The sequence below is a fragment of the Stegodyphus dumicola genome, chromosome 1 (assembly GCF_044657685.1).
Source record: "Stegodyphus dumicola isolate Sdum_Otavi_A_Nest chromosome 1, ASM4465768v1".
Taxonomy (NCBI): domain Eukaryota; kingdom Metazoa; phylum Arthropoda; class Arachnida; order Araneae; family Eresidae; genus Stegodyphus; species Stegodyphus dumicola.
Window position 1 is genome coordinate 287,541,094 of NC_140768.1, and position 17,570 is coordinate 287,558,663.

The 17,570-nt window shown below is 35.5% G+C and overlaps 2 protein-coding genes across 2 annotated transcripts in view; one reads left to right on the forward strand and one right to left on the reverse strand.

Moving 5' to 3' along the window:
- The window catches only part of Cse1 (chromosome segregation 1), a 133,905-nt gene that overhangs the window by 68,174 nt on the left and 48,161 nt on the right, over positions 1–17,570 (forward strand). The window lies entirely within an intron of this gene.
- On the reverse strand, positions 1,900–16,351 carry LOC146999576 (uncharacterized). Its single transcript, XM_085808304.1, has 5 exons — positions 15,969–16,351; positions 15,803–15,871; positions 14,349–14,426; positions 14,037–14,102; positions 1,900–1,979 (listed from the first exon to the last, which is right to left on the reverse strand). The coding sequence occupies exons 1-5, from the start codon at positions 16,112–16,114 to the stop codon at positions 1,976–1,978; spliced, it is 363 nt and encodes a 120-aa protein (XP_085664430.1). The 5' UTR covers positions 16,115–16,351; the 3' UTR covers positions 1,900–1,975.

Consider the following 17,570-nt stretch of genomic DNA (forward strand, 5'->3'; position numbering starts at 1 on the left):
TGTGCTTTGCCATAATAACCTAATCTAAGCCTTCAGAAAATGACTCCACGAAGGCCTGCCATCTTAAGACGGTAACCCTCGTGGCTTTGCTGCATTCAAAGAGCCTAACGCAATTCTAGCAAGCGAGCCGCCGAACACTGGTAGTTCATCCGGAGTTCAAGCCTCGATAACGAGTTGGATGCATGACCGATTTTGGTGTTTTCCAAATTCACCTGCTTTGGCGTAATCAAACTCTATAATTCTAAACAAACTGACGTTCGGTTCGGCTCCAACGGCTCTAGCACCACGTTCCAAATTATAACTACAGTTCAACAAATAAATGTCTGGCGTATACATTCGAATAACCTAAGTAAAAAAAAAAAAAAAAAGGGCTTTTTAATTTCTTCCACAACCAAGCATGCATGCACATAAAGCGAATAAAGAAAAACTTATGAAGTGCAATAGGGTTCTAATCCATAACATATTTAGTTAGTGATCGCCATCATTGGGAGCTATAAATATGCTATATTGACGGGAAGGAGAAAATTTTACTTCCTGAGTAAGCTAATTCAGAACTAGTCATTATTTCATCTGTCATCTTAAATTTAGGATGTCAAATTACGTGACTAACAAAAACCTAGTATTTATATGAAGCTTGATAAAAATCAAAGTTTTGAAGACGGTATATGTGATCATGTTCGGTTGATTACCATTATGATCAGCAAATAACAACAGCAATTTACTGATGTCTTTCTTATCTTTATGTTCAGATGTAGTTTTCAGGGCAACTAGAGAAAATTTATTAATTACTTTTATTATTTTTGATACTTTATACGTACAAAGATACATACTTGTAGGAAGAGAGATATAAATATCATATTCGAACAAATAAAAATAAATCATGACGTGAAGACCCTAGAGATACGGCTTCTGATTGCTTTTCAAATTTTTACCATATTAGTAACGATATAATCGAATAATCTTTCAAAGATTATTGTTTACCGATTTTAGGTAACAACTAGAAAACATTTTTTCGAACTTATCCTCAAACAAGTTTGCTATTGGTAATGAATACTGCTATATCATGAATCAGGTACGGCACTATGCATTTTGCTGACTTTGTACGCAATAAATTCTGTTGTCAAGTGCCCTTCCCACAAAATTCTAAAATTTTATTGCTTGATGCTTCGCTGAATTTTACAATTTTGCTGTACTTAAATTCTGCCGTACCGGCAGTGATCATGATTTCAAATTCCCCCTCCCCGAGATTTACTGTGTTATCTGAAAAACAGCTCACAAGTTGCTAAAAATAGCTATAAAACTGGTTCCACAGCTTTTAGCAACGGCCTCCCGTTGTGCGTTTGGTAACTCAGCTTTTGAAAGAAAAGGAAGGGGAATAATTTCTCTCTGACTACAGTATAGATGAGGTCGTGACTTTGTTTGAGCTACTGCAGAATGTTCTGAAGTACACTTTTTTCTGTTTCGGCAACATTCATCTTGAGAATTCAACACTTGTTCATTAGCCCTTAGTAATTGACAGAAATGCTTTTAGAAAGTAGTGGGTTCATTGATACCAACAAAATGGTTGGTATCAATAAACTGGGGATACGTTAGTTTCAGTTGTTGGGTTCAAATGAACCTTTCAAATACTAAAAAAGTCCTTTTGCATAATCGAAAGAATTTCATCTGAGAATAATTTTTCTACTTAAAAATGAGTTTTGCAGTACTTTTTAAATACTACTTGTATTTTTATTTTCGAAAATTTTCATAAATATTGTAATTAATTATTTCCAATTTTAATAACTCGCAGAAAAAACACAATTTTCAAGAAATTTTTTTATTATGGTTATTCAAACTTATACTAATATACAGCATCTTTTATATTCCTTATACATTTGACATTGCATGCTTCAACCTGCATGTAAGTAAGTTTCTCTTCCTTAGTAACTCCTGACCCAGAGACGTCTCAATGAAAGCCAAATCATGCACAAAATTTTCACCTGAAAAAAAAAAGAAAATGATAAAATATTTTTAACACCATATTCTCGACCCCCCCCCCAAAAAAAAAAGAAAGAAATTGCAAGAAATACAAATTTCTAACAGAAAAATGCATTTTCAAACAGCTGAAATTGTTTCACAAATTAATAATGCAGATAGCAAATGTAACATATGGCACTATTGCCACTCAGTGCAATCTCTGCATATCCTAAATTCTGCTGGCTGATGTCTTCGTAAGTACTGAACATTTTTTTGCCTCTAAATTCTGCTGCTCAGTGCCCTCTGCTAAATTATAAAATTTTGCTATGCACTGTTCTCTAAATTCTAAAAATTTTGACTACCACTGGTTGCACAGGCCCTGATCAAAGCAAAGAGGCAAGATGCTACCTGCTATTGATAAACTGCCTTATAAATACCACAAATCTAAATAAATATCAGTTTTATTTCCAAAACAGAATTATCTCACAGCTAAAGCATTGCCTTTGCAGAAAATCTTCTAAATGGAAATAGAATTGCATCCACATTACATGTGCAGAATCCCAATAATTCATTATAAACAGTTCCAAACCATAGTTAGGCTTAGAACTCACAACAGTATTCTTCTTGGAAGTCTTCCTAAGGAAATGGTAGTATATTCAGGGAACATGTGGGCAAAATCATGACAGTATATCACAAGCCTAATTCTTGACCATACATACTAGAAAGATCACAAATTCCTCACAGGAAGCTAGATTCATATAACAAAATTTCATGCAACATATGGCATATGGGAAAAAGCAAGGACATTATAATCACTAGCATAGTGCTCACAGCTGATTATCACTAATGCAGATATATATTTTCTAATATTTAGAAGATGATGTCAGAGGAATGATGAAGTATAGCAAAATATACAAAACATTAGTCCTTAAATCCAACACATTTTCTGATTTTCATACCATCTAGAATAATAGATTTGACGTTAGGTACAGTATCAGAATTTTGGGTACATGAAATGTGAAATGGTTTTTTATTTTCAGTTACTGTTTCTAGTAATTTGTTCGAAAGTAACAAATAAGCTGGTATCAGTCTGTCAATGAAATGTTAACTTGTCTGTCCTTAATTAAGACTCGGAAATATTTATCATATTTTTTCACCACAAAAAAAAAATGGTCCCTCAATAAGCAAATTCAAGTGCCTTTTTCACACGATCAGTTCTCACAAACGCATGAGAACATGATCTCAAGTCTTTATGCATAAATATTTTATGTTTGTTAGCAGTTGATAAACTGGTGCTGATCCATAAAAGACAGTAAATTTGTTACAAATGGTTCAGGTTTAGTTTTAGTGGTAGGTAGTCGAAAAACTCACATGGTAACCTTATTTGCATAAAATATACCATTTGAGCTACAGAGTGATTAGTATCAGGACATATTGCAACTCTGAATCCTAGAAGGATTTCTGTCCATCTGATGTTGCTGTGAGCCTTTATTGCATTTTTTTAAGTTCTGAGAAACTGCTCAATTTTCCCACTGCAATGTGGGTGGTATGGAGTGGAACGTAAAACTTTAGCACTACATACTTTTGCAAGGCTCTTGAAAGGCTGCGACTCAAACTGTCTTCCTTGATCTGAGATTATGGAACTAGGCACAACAAATCTGCTAATCCAATGATTGTAAAATGCTTTGACAACCATTTCTCTTGTGATATCTGGTAAAGAAACTACTTCTCCCTAACAGGAAAAATGGTCAATAAATGTAAGATAATACATCCTACCAGCAGATGGTGGTAATGGCCCAATCAGGTCAACTTGCACAATGCTTAATCTAGCATGAGGTGCTTGGAACTCGGCTATTTTAGATTTTGTATGTCTGTTGACTTTGCTTCTTTGACAATTAACAGGACTTTAAGTCTATTCGTGAATTTCTTTCTTTATATTTGGAAAGATAAATTTTTCAGTCATCTCGTTGACAGTTGTCCTGATACCAGAGGAGCAAAATTATGAATTTGATGAAACATTTGTTGTCTAAATTGCTTTGAAATAAAAAGCCTGATACTGGTTGTTGAGCTGTCACATCTTAATGTTTTCCAAAATGCTAATGTAGATGATTTAAATTTCAGTGAAGCACTACCTGTCATTAAATGTTGCAATTCTTCATTATATTCTTGAGCATCTGCTACTGCTTCATAGCCAGTAACTGAGACTACTTCAACTGCAACTAAATTTTCTTTGGCATCAATATGCTAAATATCAGTTGAAAATTCCGATATATACTGAAGTTGGTGTTGTTGTCTGGGTTATGCCTTCCCATTCTTTTGCTTCTATGCATATGACAGTGGCTTGTGATCAGTAAGTATGATGAATTTGCGTCCTTCCGATACATGTTTAAAATGCTTGACAGAAAGATATATTCCTAAGAATTCTCTGTCATAGGTACTATAAACCTTCTGTGCATTATTTAATGTTTTAGAGTAGAACACAATAGGTTTTCAGTCTTGTTCTTGTTTTCCAATTGCTGCAATACTGATCCTATAGGAAAGTCTGATGCATCTGCACACAAAGGGTAATCCATTGGGAAACACAAAAGGGCACCATTGACTAAATCAGATTTGCACTTCTCAAACTGGTGAATTCCTTCATCTGTGCAGGCCTACCAGCGGCAGAGCGGTAAAATCGCTGAACACTGGTAGTTCGGTCCGAGGTTCGAATCCCGCGAACGGACTGGCTGCATGGGCGTTTTCGTGGTTTTCCCCATGTGTAACGTGTATATGAGCCAGTTTCCCTTAGAAAGTCCTCCACGAAGGCATCCCTTCTCTTAGGCAGATAGCCCTAGTGTGCTTTGCCATAATTAAATACACTAAACACCTTCATCTGTGCATAGAACTTTACAATGATCTTTTTTTTATCACCCTTTAACATTTCGTGTATGACTCCTTGAGTTTCTGCAGCATTTTTCAAAAAGCATCGATAAAATTTTATCATGCCCATAAATGAACAAAGCTCATGTATTGTCGGTAATTTACATTGCAGATTACTTCAACCTTTTCTGGCAGCGAACAGGAACCTTCTGTAGTTATGAGGTAACCCATAACTTATGTTTAATATGTAATACATAATGTAATATCCCACCACATTACCCATTTCCAATTCTCAGATGTCCAGTGTCTTTTCTCGACACCACTGAAAATGAAGTCTTGCATGTCGGCAGAACTGAGTGATTTTCTTACAGGCACCAAAACTATGCATTCCTATCCCTCTGCAATTCGCTGCGCATAGTTCTAGCTGAAATTTGTTGGGAAGAGCCTTGGTTGATGATTTGTGATAGTTGAATCCGTGTTCTGCCGTACAATTCATCGGATATACCGCCGATCACTGTCTTTGAAAACTATGCTCGAACTGCAGTTACATTTTTTAGAAAAGGATTCGAAATCGATGCCTCCACTAAATGTGCACCAACAATAAGCCCCTTTTTCAAATGGTGAACGATCTGCCGCCTTTTTTTCCCCATTTTACTTCATTCATCATGAAAAGCACTCTTACACCTTACTTATACTGGCATTTTAACCAAGTCTAATCCACATCATAGAAAAAATTTGGATATTTCATCCCTAGCATGCATTCAGATGAAAATCTGAAAGGTTTCTTATTGATTGGCCAGTGTGTGTATTATTATATTATGCAACATGAGGCAGCATTAACATGTGGAGCTGGGAAGGCTTCTAATGATCACCTTTCTCTCTTGTGAGAGCAGGATGCACTGAAATTTGATGTCCTTATTTTTTAGCATGGTTATGAGTTTTGTAGACAAGTGGATCATCCGCGTTCAAGATATAAGCAATCATCTTTCCACGATACTCAATTTTGTATGTCTTCTTCTCAAATATCATTGTATGGATGTCCTTCCAGCTGAATCAGGAGTCCTGAATTGTGATAGGATTAATGCAAGCCACTTGTTTGGTGTAGCAGAATCTATCTTGATTCTCCTGGGTTGCATCGTTGTCAGTGTACATGTCAGGCTGGGTAAGTAAGTAAATAAGTTTTAGGCTTCCCTGCTCCGTGAACTAAATCACACTGCAGGCCTACTCCCTCTTTGGGCACGTCGTGGAGGTTCAACCTCCACTATTATCCTCCAAGGGAGCAGCGCACCACCTGGATAAGACACCAGGCAGCACCGGTCGTCTAATGCTCCTATGAGTCGCTTGGGCGAGCCCATCACAGCGGGACATTACCCAGCGAACCTGGGGGAAAACCTCCGGGCTACTAGTACCACGCCGCGCTAGGACGTGCCAGACTCCGAGGCCGGCCAATAAGTGACCTTTCCCAGAGCCTTCAGAACCACTAAGTTCATAAATTTTATACCCCCGTGGCCGAGACTGCCTAGGTACAGATCCTAGCCAGTAGCTTCGCAGAGTTCTCTACATCAAACCCCGGGGGGGGGGGGGAATGTCAGGCTGGGTACTGGCATTTCTATTCCCATCAGCTTTTTTGCAGCATCAAAAACATTCATTCTCATGTTAGCAGACACTTTCCTTACTCTTTCTGGCTGGTGACAAATAGTTTTATTTCTTCTTGGCTCATTGCCGGAATCTGAACTTCCGCCGATCGGCTTATAGCAGCTATCATCATTTAAATTTTCTTGCCTGCGGGGTCACCAGATTTTATGACTTTCATCATCCCCAGGTTGCTGTTCAATGCTATCCGCTTGCTTTGAAGAGTTTGGAAACTTTCATCTCTGGATGCTCATTTTTGCTTCTGCAGGAAATCGTTATGAGCAAGCATTTTAAGATGTTTGAAGAAATCAAGGTCACATTCTTCAGCAGCAGTGAGAGGAACCACTACTTTCGAATATATATTCCAAGTTTGTGATCTCAGAAACAATAAACTGGAAAAAATTGCTCATTAATAATGCAGAAATCAGTAAAAAATTCAATAAAACCATATGGCATGCTAGGCCTTCCTACAGTGCTCCTAACTGAAGTTGGCGCACCAAACTACTATAGCAGTATCAGGCGAAACACAAAGCGAGGGGAACTAGCAACTTAACGCTCACTGTCTCGGAGTCCTCTCCGCAAACGATATCTATACCCTCTTAAGCAATGTCCTTGCCTTATAAAGCACATGTTGTAGCATACAGGAAAGTCCCTCATGTCCAATAGAATTCCTGTAAATCCAACGTATCTTTTTGCTTTATAAAGCACATGTTGTAGCATACAGGAAATACCCAATGTCCAATAGAATTCCTGTAAATAAAACGTGTCTTTTTACTCAGTACAATTGTAATTTCACTTCCGATGCCAAGTTATTAATTTCCAATACTTTCAAAAATTTCTAAAGCCTATCAGAATACACAATGTAAATAATTGTATTGGAGATCTTTCTTTGTGGAGCTTTTCCTTGGAGAACTGGAGTTTTACTGAAATTACTGATGAATGAAACCAAAATATTTCATTGCAGACAATGTTTACATTGAAAAGTATAACACTTGGTGCAGAAAATGCTCACAACAAGTTAGCAGCTATAAATGAAAGCACACAGGAATATTTGGAAGCATAACTGGATGAGGAAACATTCGGAAAGAGATATCTCCTGCAATGGGAATGAGCACAGGATATGTAATCTTCAAAAGTTGATTACTGAAATAAGGCAGAGTTCATCAGATACATTTTTTTACAGAAACAGTGACTTTGTGGAGGTCATTACAGAAATGTGGTTATACTTAAATTACTGATGAATAAAACCAAAATACTTCATTGTAGGCACTGTTTACTCTGAGAAAAACATGGTGCAGAAAATGTTCAAGTTAGCAGCTACGGGAAAAGCACACAGGAATATTTAGAAGCAGAAGTGGATGACAAAACATTTGGAAATGAGATCAATTTAATTTTCTGCAATGGCAGTGCAGCACTGGAGATACTCTCTTCAAACATTGATTACTGAATTATGGTACAGTTATCAGACACATTTTTCTACAGAAGCAGTGACTTTGTGGAGGTCTTTCTTGGAGAAATGGAGTTATACTGGAATTACAGAAGAATGAAGCCAAAATACTTCACTGCAGGCATTGTTTTACATTGTGAAGTATAACACGTGGTGAAGAAAATGTTCACATGTTAGCAGCTATGGAGAAAACACACAGGAATATTTAGAAGCAGAAGTGGATGTGGAAACATTCGGAAAAGAGATCAATTTAATTTTCAGCAATCGCGTGCAGCACTGGAGATGCTCTCTTCAAACATTGATTACTGAATTATGATACAGTTATCAGACACATTTTTCTACAGAAGCAGTGACTTTGTGGAGGTCTTCCTTGGAGAAATGGAGTTATACTGGAATTACAGAAGAATGAAACCAAAATACTTCACTGCAGGCATTGTTTTACATTGTGAAGTATAACACGTAGTGCAGAAAATGTTCAAATGTTAGCAGCTATGGAGAAAGCACACAGGAATATTTAGAAGCAGAAGTGGACGTGGAAACATTCGGAAACGAGATCAGTTTAATTTTCAGCAATCGCACTGCAGCACAGGAGATGCTGTCTTCAAAAATTGATTACTGAATTAAGGCAGAGTTCATCAGACATATATTTATTTCTTGTATTCAAATTAAGTATATGTAGATGTACATCACTTAATGGCTATCACTGTTTACAAGCAGGTGTATACAGTATGGTGGAGAAAATGTTCACAAAAAGTTAGCAGCTGCACAGAAAATATACAGGAATGTTTAGAGAACAAGCATATCAGGCCACATGAGTACTAGAACAAATTCAGAAAAGAAAAGATTTTCATTTTCTGCAACGGTAGGGCAAAAGAAACGATGCTATCTTTAATAATTAGTGGCAGTGCAGCACAGGAGACTATCTTCAAAAAATGACTGCTGAATTATGGCAGAGTTTATCAGACTTGTTTTGCTTTCTACAGAGGCAGTGACTTTATGGAGGTTTTCTTTACAGACATGTGGTTATTCAGAAGTTACTGATGAATGAAACCGAAAAACATCATTGCAGGTATTGTTTACGTAGCGAAGTATAACATGTGGCGCAGAAAATGTTCACAAGTTAGCAGCTATGGATCAAAGCACACAAGAATACTTAGAAACAGAAGTGGATTCGGAAACGAGATGACTTTAATTTGCTGCAATAGCAGTGCAGCACAGAAGATGTAATCTTCAAAAATTGATTACTGAATTGTCAGAATTCATCAGGCTTATTTTTCTACAGAAGCAGTGACTTTGTGGAGGTTTTCCTTGGAGAAATGGACTTATATTGGAGTTACACATGATTCAAACCAAAATACTTCTTTACTGCAATTATTTAAGTTCAGAGGTATAACATGTTGTGCAGAAAATATTCTCAACAAGTTATCAGCTATGGATCAAAGCACACAAGAATACTTAGAAACAGAAGTGCATAAGGAAACATTCAAAAAAGAGATGACTTTAATTTTTTCCAATGTTAGTGCAGCACAGGTGATGCTATTTTAAAAAATTATTTATTGAATTATGACAGAGGTCATCAAACTTATTTTCTTTTTCACAGAAACTGTGACTTTATGGAAGTCTTCTTTGCATAAATGTAGTTTTACCAAAGTTACTGATGATTAAAAGCAAAATATATGATTGCACGCATTATTTACATTGCAAAATATAACATGTGGTGCAGAAAATGTTCACAACAAGTTAGCAGCTATAAATGAAAGCACACAGGAATATTTAGAATGAGAAGTGGATGATGAAACATTCAGAAAAGAGATGCAATGGCAGTGCAGCACAGGAGATTCTAGCTTCAAGTATTGATTACAGAATTATGGCAGAATTGATCAGACGTATCTATTATTGAAAGCAGAGACTTTTTGAACATATTTTTTTAGAGAAATGGGGTAATATTCTAATTAGGTATGGATTTAATCATAATGCTTTGTTGCAGGCATAGTTTTTATTCAGACGTAGAAAATGTTACGGTGTGCTGGCTTGGCTTGTTACTGATTACAAATCAAAAATAATTTTTGGTTTCCTGATTCTTTTCTCTCCTGCATTCTTTCTAGGAGATGAAATAATTTTATCTGCTTCTGAAATTTCAATTTCTCTTTTTTCTTGTGTTTGTTTTACAGAAGCAGTGGCCTGTTTTTGTTTCTCATTCTGTGCTCTAGCATCAACAATATACTTCGGTTCTCTAAGAGACATTTTTCTTGGTGCTCTTGGATCAACAAGCTCAGGAAGAATACAATTCACGTAAAATTTTTCGAGTTTTGGAACTAAACTGATCCAGAAAGTTTTGTCTTCGGGTATTCTTAATGTGATTGCATCTTCTCTGCACCATATATATAAATCACACCAATTCCTCTCTGTTATGGCTAACTGCCCTTGAATTTGAAAATAATATTTGTGGCTTTTCGGTAAATAAAGATTATTATCAGCATCCATCCGAAGACCAACAGAATTAGGCTTGCTGAAAAAGTCTGACAAGTCTGCTGAGAATCTGGCTGTATAAGGACATTTTATTTCAAGTAATCCATCTGGCGAAGTACAAAGAAAGGGATATTTAGGATCAATAAAAAGGCCACAACGTCTGATGTTTTTTCCCATGTGCTTTTCCTTGTATTGATTTAAGGCTACTGCTTCGTTAGCCAAGCCATACTTTAATGCTTTAGTTGAAACGTTATCATTATATATGATACGTTTCACTAAAGCAGCACTGAGTGTTGTTGGACGCCTATCAGCAACATCTTTGAAAAAGGATGATGATATTCTTCTTGATCTTTCGTGACGCCATCTTTCAGATGATGACTGTCCACGTGTTACGGCCTCAAGAGAATCTTTTTTTGGAACTTCAATTGATATAAAAAAAATTTTTAGCTGCCAATTCATATGCTTCGTCTGATAGGTCTGGTTTCTCAGGAAAATCACCATAAGAAATATCCCCACCTTGCTGAATATGTCCTGCTTTCCTCATATTTCTCTTTTTCTTCTCAGTGTCAAAAAGTCTACGTCTCTCAAGACGTTTTACATGGCGCTTATTTCTGGAAGCTAAGAATTTCAAAGTTGGAGTCCTGGGGCTACTTCCTGTTACAGCTTTTTGTGCATTTTTTTGCCACTGCTGTGCTGGATTTTGATAGGCCATGACAGCAATACTCGCACGCCTGTTCATGCCACCAACATTGGAAAAATCAACTCTTTTTCCACCAGATGTTTTACACAGTTGACTCATGAAGCTTTCAGCAGGATTATTTGTGGCATTCCAAATAAGAGTACTGCTACACGATATCAGTAGTCTTCCCACTTCTGCTTCAATAGCTTGCAACATACCCGAGGAAAAAATTTCATTGTATGTGCTGTCCAACTCTGCACCTTTCTTTGCACAAAAAGCACTACAAGCATTATGCTTGCCAAATACATGATGTGGCCCATTTCTCAAGTCAGATACTAATGCATCAATAGCTTCTTGTGTGTGCTGATAATGGCTAGGTAAAGCATGAGCTTTTATAGCTACTCTAGCACCTCTGACTAACAGTGGCATTTTAATTTTCAGCAATTTACGGGCAGCAATTCCTTTAGCCCCGGGGAAGCGCGCAGTATTTTGCTGAAGTTTCTCAAGAGCTCTGCGATATCTTCGAACAGCATGGTTAGCACATTCTACTTTGATCACCCGTCCTCCATATGAAACTCTTTCTTTCACTTTGGCCATTGTGTTAGCATCTCCATCTCCAACAAGTCGAGTACAACGTATTTTGTGAACACACTGGAGATAATTCAGACCTTCCACAATGGCACTGCTTTCCATACCTGTAGAAGGCCCATTCCAATTTCGCCAACAAAGGTGCACTTTATTTGGCATCTTGCCATCTTCAATAGCACTGCATATAAGGCACACTTTGTTGCGAATTCCAACAAACAAAATTTTCTGGGTGACCATGCCTATAATAACAGATATGCCACTTGAAGCATTGTAACCATGCCCATAGCTTCTTTTACACCAACCTCCATCAACAATGACAGTTATACAGTGATAACCATCATTATCTTTATCATTGCGAAGTTCTGCCTGCCTTTTCTCCTCTTCTATAGCAGCACACATAGTTTCCTGTGCACATCCCTGTATTATTTTGCCAGTAGTTCGCTCACAAGAAGCAAAGGTCGAGTTGCTCATATACGGAATTTCCATGATGCTAAACTTTTCCTCCTCTTGTGAAAATCCACTGCCAGTAGATAACGCACCTAATACTGCAAGCTGATTTAGGCTGCTTTTCTCCATATCAGAACAAATTGTTGCCATTTCCCCACATAAAATTTTATCACATACATAGTTATATGTAGTGACAAGACCACGTCGAATCACTTTGTTAAAAATAAATGATCCTCCAAATTTACAATTTAGGGAATGTTGCTCTAATGTCTAGCCTGCACTATTACAAAAGACATATTGCAAATTGTTCTGCCAGATGATAATGGATTTGCCTTTCATCGATCTTCCCTTTCGATAATTAAAGGTGAATCAGGACACAGAAATTCATCATTAAGGTTCTCCTGAAGAGGCTCAGACTCCAAGCTAAAATATATATATATATATACACACAATATATATACATATATATAATTAATATATATAAATATTACAAATTAAGTTTAAATTTGGCTTATTTGATGACAGCAAAGCACTTGATCTTCCTAAGAGGAGGGATGCTTTCATGGAGGACTTTCTAAGGGAAATGGCTCATATACACGGGGAAAACCATGAAAACGCCCATGCAGGCAGCCCATTCGTAATTAGGTTTAGGAAATTTAGGCAACAGATAGCAAATAAATTAACAATAATAATACACTGGATTACCAGTATATTACTACAAGAAGATGAGTCATCTTCACAACTGCTGCTTCCATGCTCGCAGTGTCATTTGCTCGTGCAATATTAGTCAGTACTTTGTGTGCCGGAGGTTTCACATGAAGGGCCTCTACACCTGAGTATAAAATGTTCGTGTTCCAGTAAACACTGAATTCAGAGGGGCAAGAATAACTCTTTCATGGTGGATAACTCAGTTACCAAATGGTTTTCTAAGGCTCTATTCAAGCCGTTGTATAAATGTCATAATTCCCAACTAACAACGCTTTGTAGTCAGACCTTGCTATGTCACAAAAACTAGTTTGGGCATTAAGCTTGAAGTTTTCAACTTTGTGCCGACTTGATATAAGAGTCGGCCAATCAGAGCATATACATAAAACCTATTGAGAGAGAAAGCTGTAGACACATACATGCATGCATAAATTTAGCTTCTCTAATTGGCTATGGCTTAGACCCTCTCTCGCAGGTGTGAATGGAACTCCCACATTTTGTGCCTTATGATTATGCGTCTATGACATTTATACCATCATGTGAACGGAGCCTTAGGATGGCATACTAAGAAGATGCACTGTCTTGTGGGGATAAGCAATTTATACTCCTAAGCCTAAAAAAAAAACTTGGAAAAAAAAGATCACGACTTAAATTTGTTGTCTAATTGCTCTAATTTGAGGCACATTACGAGAGGAAAGCAAAGGTAGTAATCAGAATTATTTAAAAAATTTTATCCTTATATTTTTCTTAAAAATTCTGTAAAATAATAAAATTTTTGGTTTTCCTCAAATAAATATATATGGAAAAAATAATAGCCACATAATCACAGATTTCATTTTGTTATATTTTATTAACAAAATTTAAATTATTAAAAATCTCTTTCATGAAGGGAACATAAAACATCATGAAAACAATGAAAAAGAAGCAATATTTAAAAAAGATAGTAGGCTTATTGATGAGGCTCCCATCAAAAGAATCAAACCCCAAAATATTTTCATTTGCTTCAGTGTCCCGTCTGAAAATTTCACCGATTTCAGTGAATATATTTTTTAAAAAATCTTTTATTTTCAAGTTCTTTCATGCAAAACGTCCAAATTTGGTAGAAATCAAATTCATCCCCCTCTTTTTGATAGTTACAATATTATATTTAACAGTTTTAATAGCTATCAGTATGTAAACAACATAATGTAACACCATAAAAGAAAAACATAAATGATGACATTTTAATTTTGGCATAGAGAAATACATATTTACCTTAAAAGAGAGCTTGTATTTCTACCTTCTACGTCAGAGTCAATAACTGAAATGTCCAGATCAGAACTGAGAAGAAAAGAACCATAATTAGTTTAATTAAGATACAATAACACACCGACCAAGTATTAATTTGAGAGTCAAGCAACAAAAATCAGCATCATATTTTGAAATATTCACTATTTGAAAATATAATGCTGATTTTGGTTGCTTGACTTCTAAATTAATACATAATTAGTTAACCATAATTAAGTAACTGTAAGAGTTTCAATATCATGCACAGCTAATATCTATTTTAAAAATAAACCAAGTTACCTCAGGAAAGCCTGGTTTGTCTTAGGAACATTAGCTGTAACTTCTGGCGTAGAAAAGTCAAATTTTTCACTTCCGGATCTAAGAATGAAAGAAATAAACTGCTATAACATAATTAAAAAAAAAAAAAACATGAATAAATAAATAACACATAACAAATTTAAGCATTAAGCTATGTATGACTACCACCCATCTCAGACAGTGCGACAGATATTGCTGTATACTGTTTCGCCATTCCCTGTGTAGCTATTATATCATGCTGTATAACCACAGTTTAGAAAAATTACAAAATGTGTTATTTATATCTATCTAAAATGGTACATTACTACATGATTTGTAAGAATAAATTAGAGGGCTCTGCGAATGAAATTCCTTCCAATTAAAAAATGTAGGAATAAAGAAAATGCAGGAATTGCAAATGCAGAAATGAAAAAGGGATTACATTTTTTGCACAGAATCCAGATGACATATTTTTCAACATTTTAGAAATTTCAATATTAATTTTAGGGGCATAAAATATTAGGCCCCTAAAAGCAGAATATAGTTTTTAAATGTTCAGATAATCTTCCTATGAGAAGAATTCCTTTGAGAAGTACACATCTGAACCACAATTAAAAAACATGTACAAGAACAGAGCTGAGGACTTCTGTTTGCAGAAAGTCTGTCACATAACATATGAAAAGTTTCTTATTGGTAGATTTTTGATCAGACAGATATTTTATTGTTATATAGAGAAAGCATTCACTCCCTTTATACTGGAGATAATTCAATTTGGACAATGGCAAAAAGGCTAAGCAAGCCTGAGCGTATTGGTCCCATTATTGGCACTAGTTTGGTTTACGCTCAAAATACACAGCAGATGTTTTCTAATTACCTGCATCCCAATATCAATTCAATTCAGCTTTTGGTGGAATTTACCATTTGTGACATATTTTTCAAAAACTACACTTCACAACATGCATACATGACAAATACACAGAACCATAATATATATTTATATATAATAACAAGCAATATATATTATAATTTATAACAAGCAATAATATATATTTATATATAAATTTTACTAAATGTTCATAAAATGTTCCAACGCTAAAAGAAAGTTTTAACATCCAAGTAAATGACATAATAAAAAAAAGCAAGTTGAACAGTGAGCACATGAATAAATGTGCATACACCTGTAAAAATATACCATAGGTAACTGACAAAGCATTTCGTAGCAAACATATGACTATAAAATTTCCAATAATACATGTAATGATGGTGAATTCAATTTAGATCGCAAGAACATGCTCATACTTTTGAAAAGATTCAATTATTTCAGCAATTCCTTGTGAATTGGAATTTACCCTTTCAACATTTCCCAACAATTTAGTGTGAATGGGGGAATAAATTGTTATAACAGAATTGAACAATTATTAGCATCCCCTCATACACACACATAAAAAAAAAAAAACTTTGTAAAAAAATCATCCGGGCAATGATTCTCCTTTGACACAGATGCAGTTGTATCAATAATTTCTGACCTTCAATAAAAAAAATATGCATATTTTATTTCGGAATTAACTTACTACGAAATCATAAACATGTGGTAGTCGATATAAAGAATAAATTATTTCTCACCTTTCGAAAACATCCGCTTGTTCGGAATCTTCCACATCTCGGGAATTTAATTTCATATTTTTTTCTTGAGCTCGACGTTTACGCTGAATTCTGGATCTTTTATTAAAACCAGGATGTTTTTTCGGTCGTCCTTGATATTTTCGCATATTTTTTGCAAACTGACCACAGTACAAATAAATGTAAACAAAACGAGTGCGGAATAGCAATGCAATAGGGTTGCCGTAAACGTCATTCTGCTGACAGCTGACAATGTTTAGTGAAAACTGTGTATAAAGGAATATATGAAACGCTTCTAAATATTATTTAGAAAAAAATATGATTTATAACTGATATCAAAATCAATTACTTCGTGAATTTTTGCAGAAATAAGATTACAATGTTAAATTTTAACTCGTAGCGCCTTCTATTGATGGCTTTCCAAACTACACATTAAAATTACGTATTTCAAACTAATTTTTTTTAAATATAATATTTAAGTAAATTTCATTTCAAACCTGATTCTAACAGTGATTCGAAAACTGACCTATTGCTTTATATTTCTGCCAAATTTCACGCAACATAGTTTCTTAATTAGCGATTCTGCGTGTAAAAAAATTTTTAGTATTGTAATGCTGCTGTAGTAGACCACCTTAATAGAAAGAAATAAAAATAAGAAAAAGTAAATTAAGTAAAGATGAAGTTAACGGTATGCAGGATTAACATAATGATGCACAGACAGTCCTTTACACAAAGTTCCTCCGGCGTTGATAGGATATAGTAATTCCAGCTAGTTTTAAATAGTATGATCATCTAAAGTCATCACAGCTAAAGGTGAGAATTAAAACGAAGAATCAGTTCCATAAACTCTTGAAGACGAGTGAGCCGTCTGCTCACGTCCTCCTTCCGTTCTCGACCAGGTCTGTCGACTGTCTCTTGCTGTCTGGGATGATTCTCACTGTGCTGGGCGATGCTGATGACGTCATAATCCTGGTATTCTAATTCAGCATCGGGCATTGGTGATTTCCCACAGCTTCGACCAGCCTGAAGAGGCATCGTCCTCGATGTCTGTTGAATGGACCTCACTATCATGTACCTGCAAAGAGAATATAAAAAAAAAAAAAGGAAAAAGAGTATCAGGTCCTTAGGTTTTGAGCTGATACACACAGATCTTTACCATTATCAAATTTGTACAAAATGTCATTTCTCACGAAGAATCCATTTTCTTCTCCCTTCTCAACTAAATTCTTTATCAATTTCACATGTTTATCTCTATTCTGTTGTTGTGCTAACCGAATCTTCTCAGTTACATCGGATATGTATGATGTTAAAATTAAAGCATTTCTACTTAGGGCATCAGCATGTTTCATTTGGCTTCCTGAACGATGTACAATTTTGTAATCGAATTCTTCAATAAACATTGCCCATCTTGCAATCTTGGGAGTTAAATCTTTCTTATCTAAAGTTTTCTGAAAAGCACTACAATCAGTTCAATTTTTTTTTAATTTTGAATTAACAATTTTGAATTTAGTCCCTAACAAATAGTTTCGAAATTTCTTCAGAGCTTCTATTACTGCAAGGGCTTCTAATTCGTAACTACAGAGTTTCTCTTGCTGGGGTGAAGTC

What these genes read in the sequence shown, in the direction of transcription:
- LOC146999576 (XM_085808304.1), bottom strand. Translation starts at nt 16,114, where the DNA reads ATGCGAAAATATCAAGGACGACCGAAAAAACATCCTGGTTTTAATAAA. An exon ending in CAAGCGGATGTTTTCGAAAG is followed by an intron (nt 15,872 to 15,968) that starts GTGAGAAATAAT and finishes TTTTTATTGAAG; the next exon opens with GTCAGAAATTATTGATACAA. An exon ending in CCGGATGATTTTTTTACAAA is followed by an intron (nt 14,427 to 15,802) that starts GTTTTTTTTTTT and finishes TTTCATTCTTAG; the next exon opens with ATCCGGAAGTGAAAAATTTG.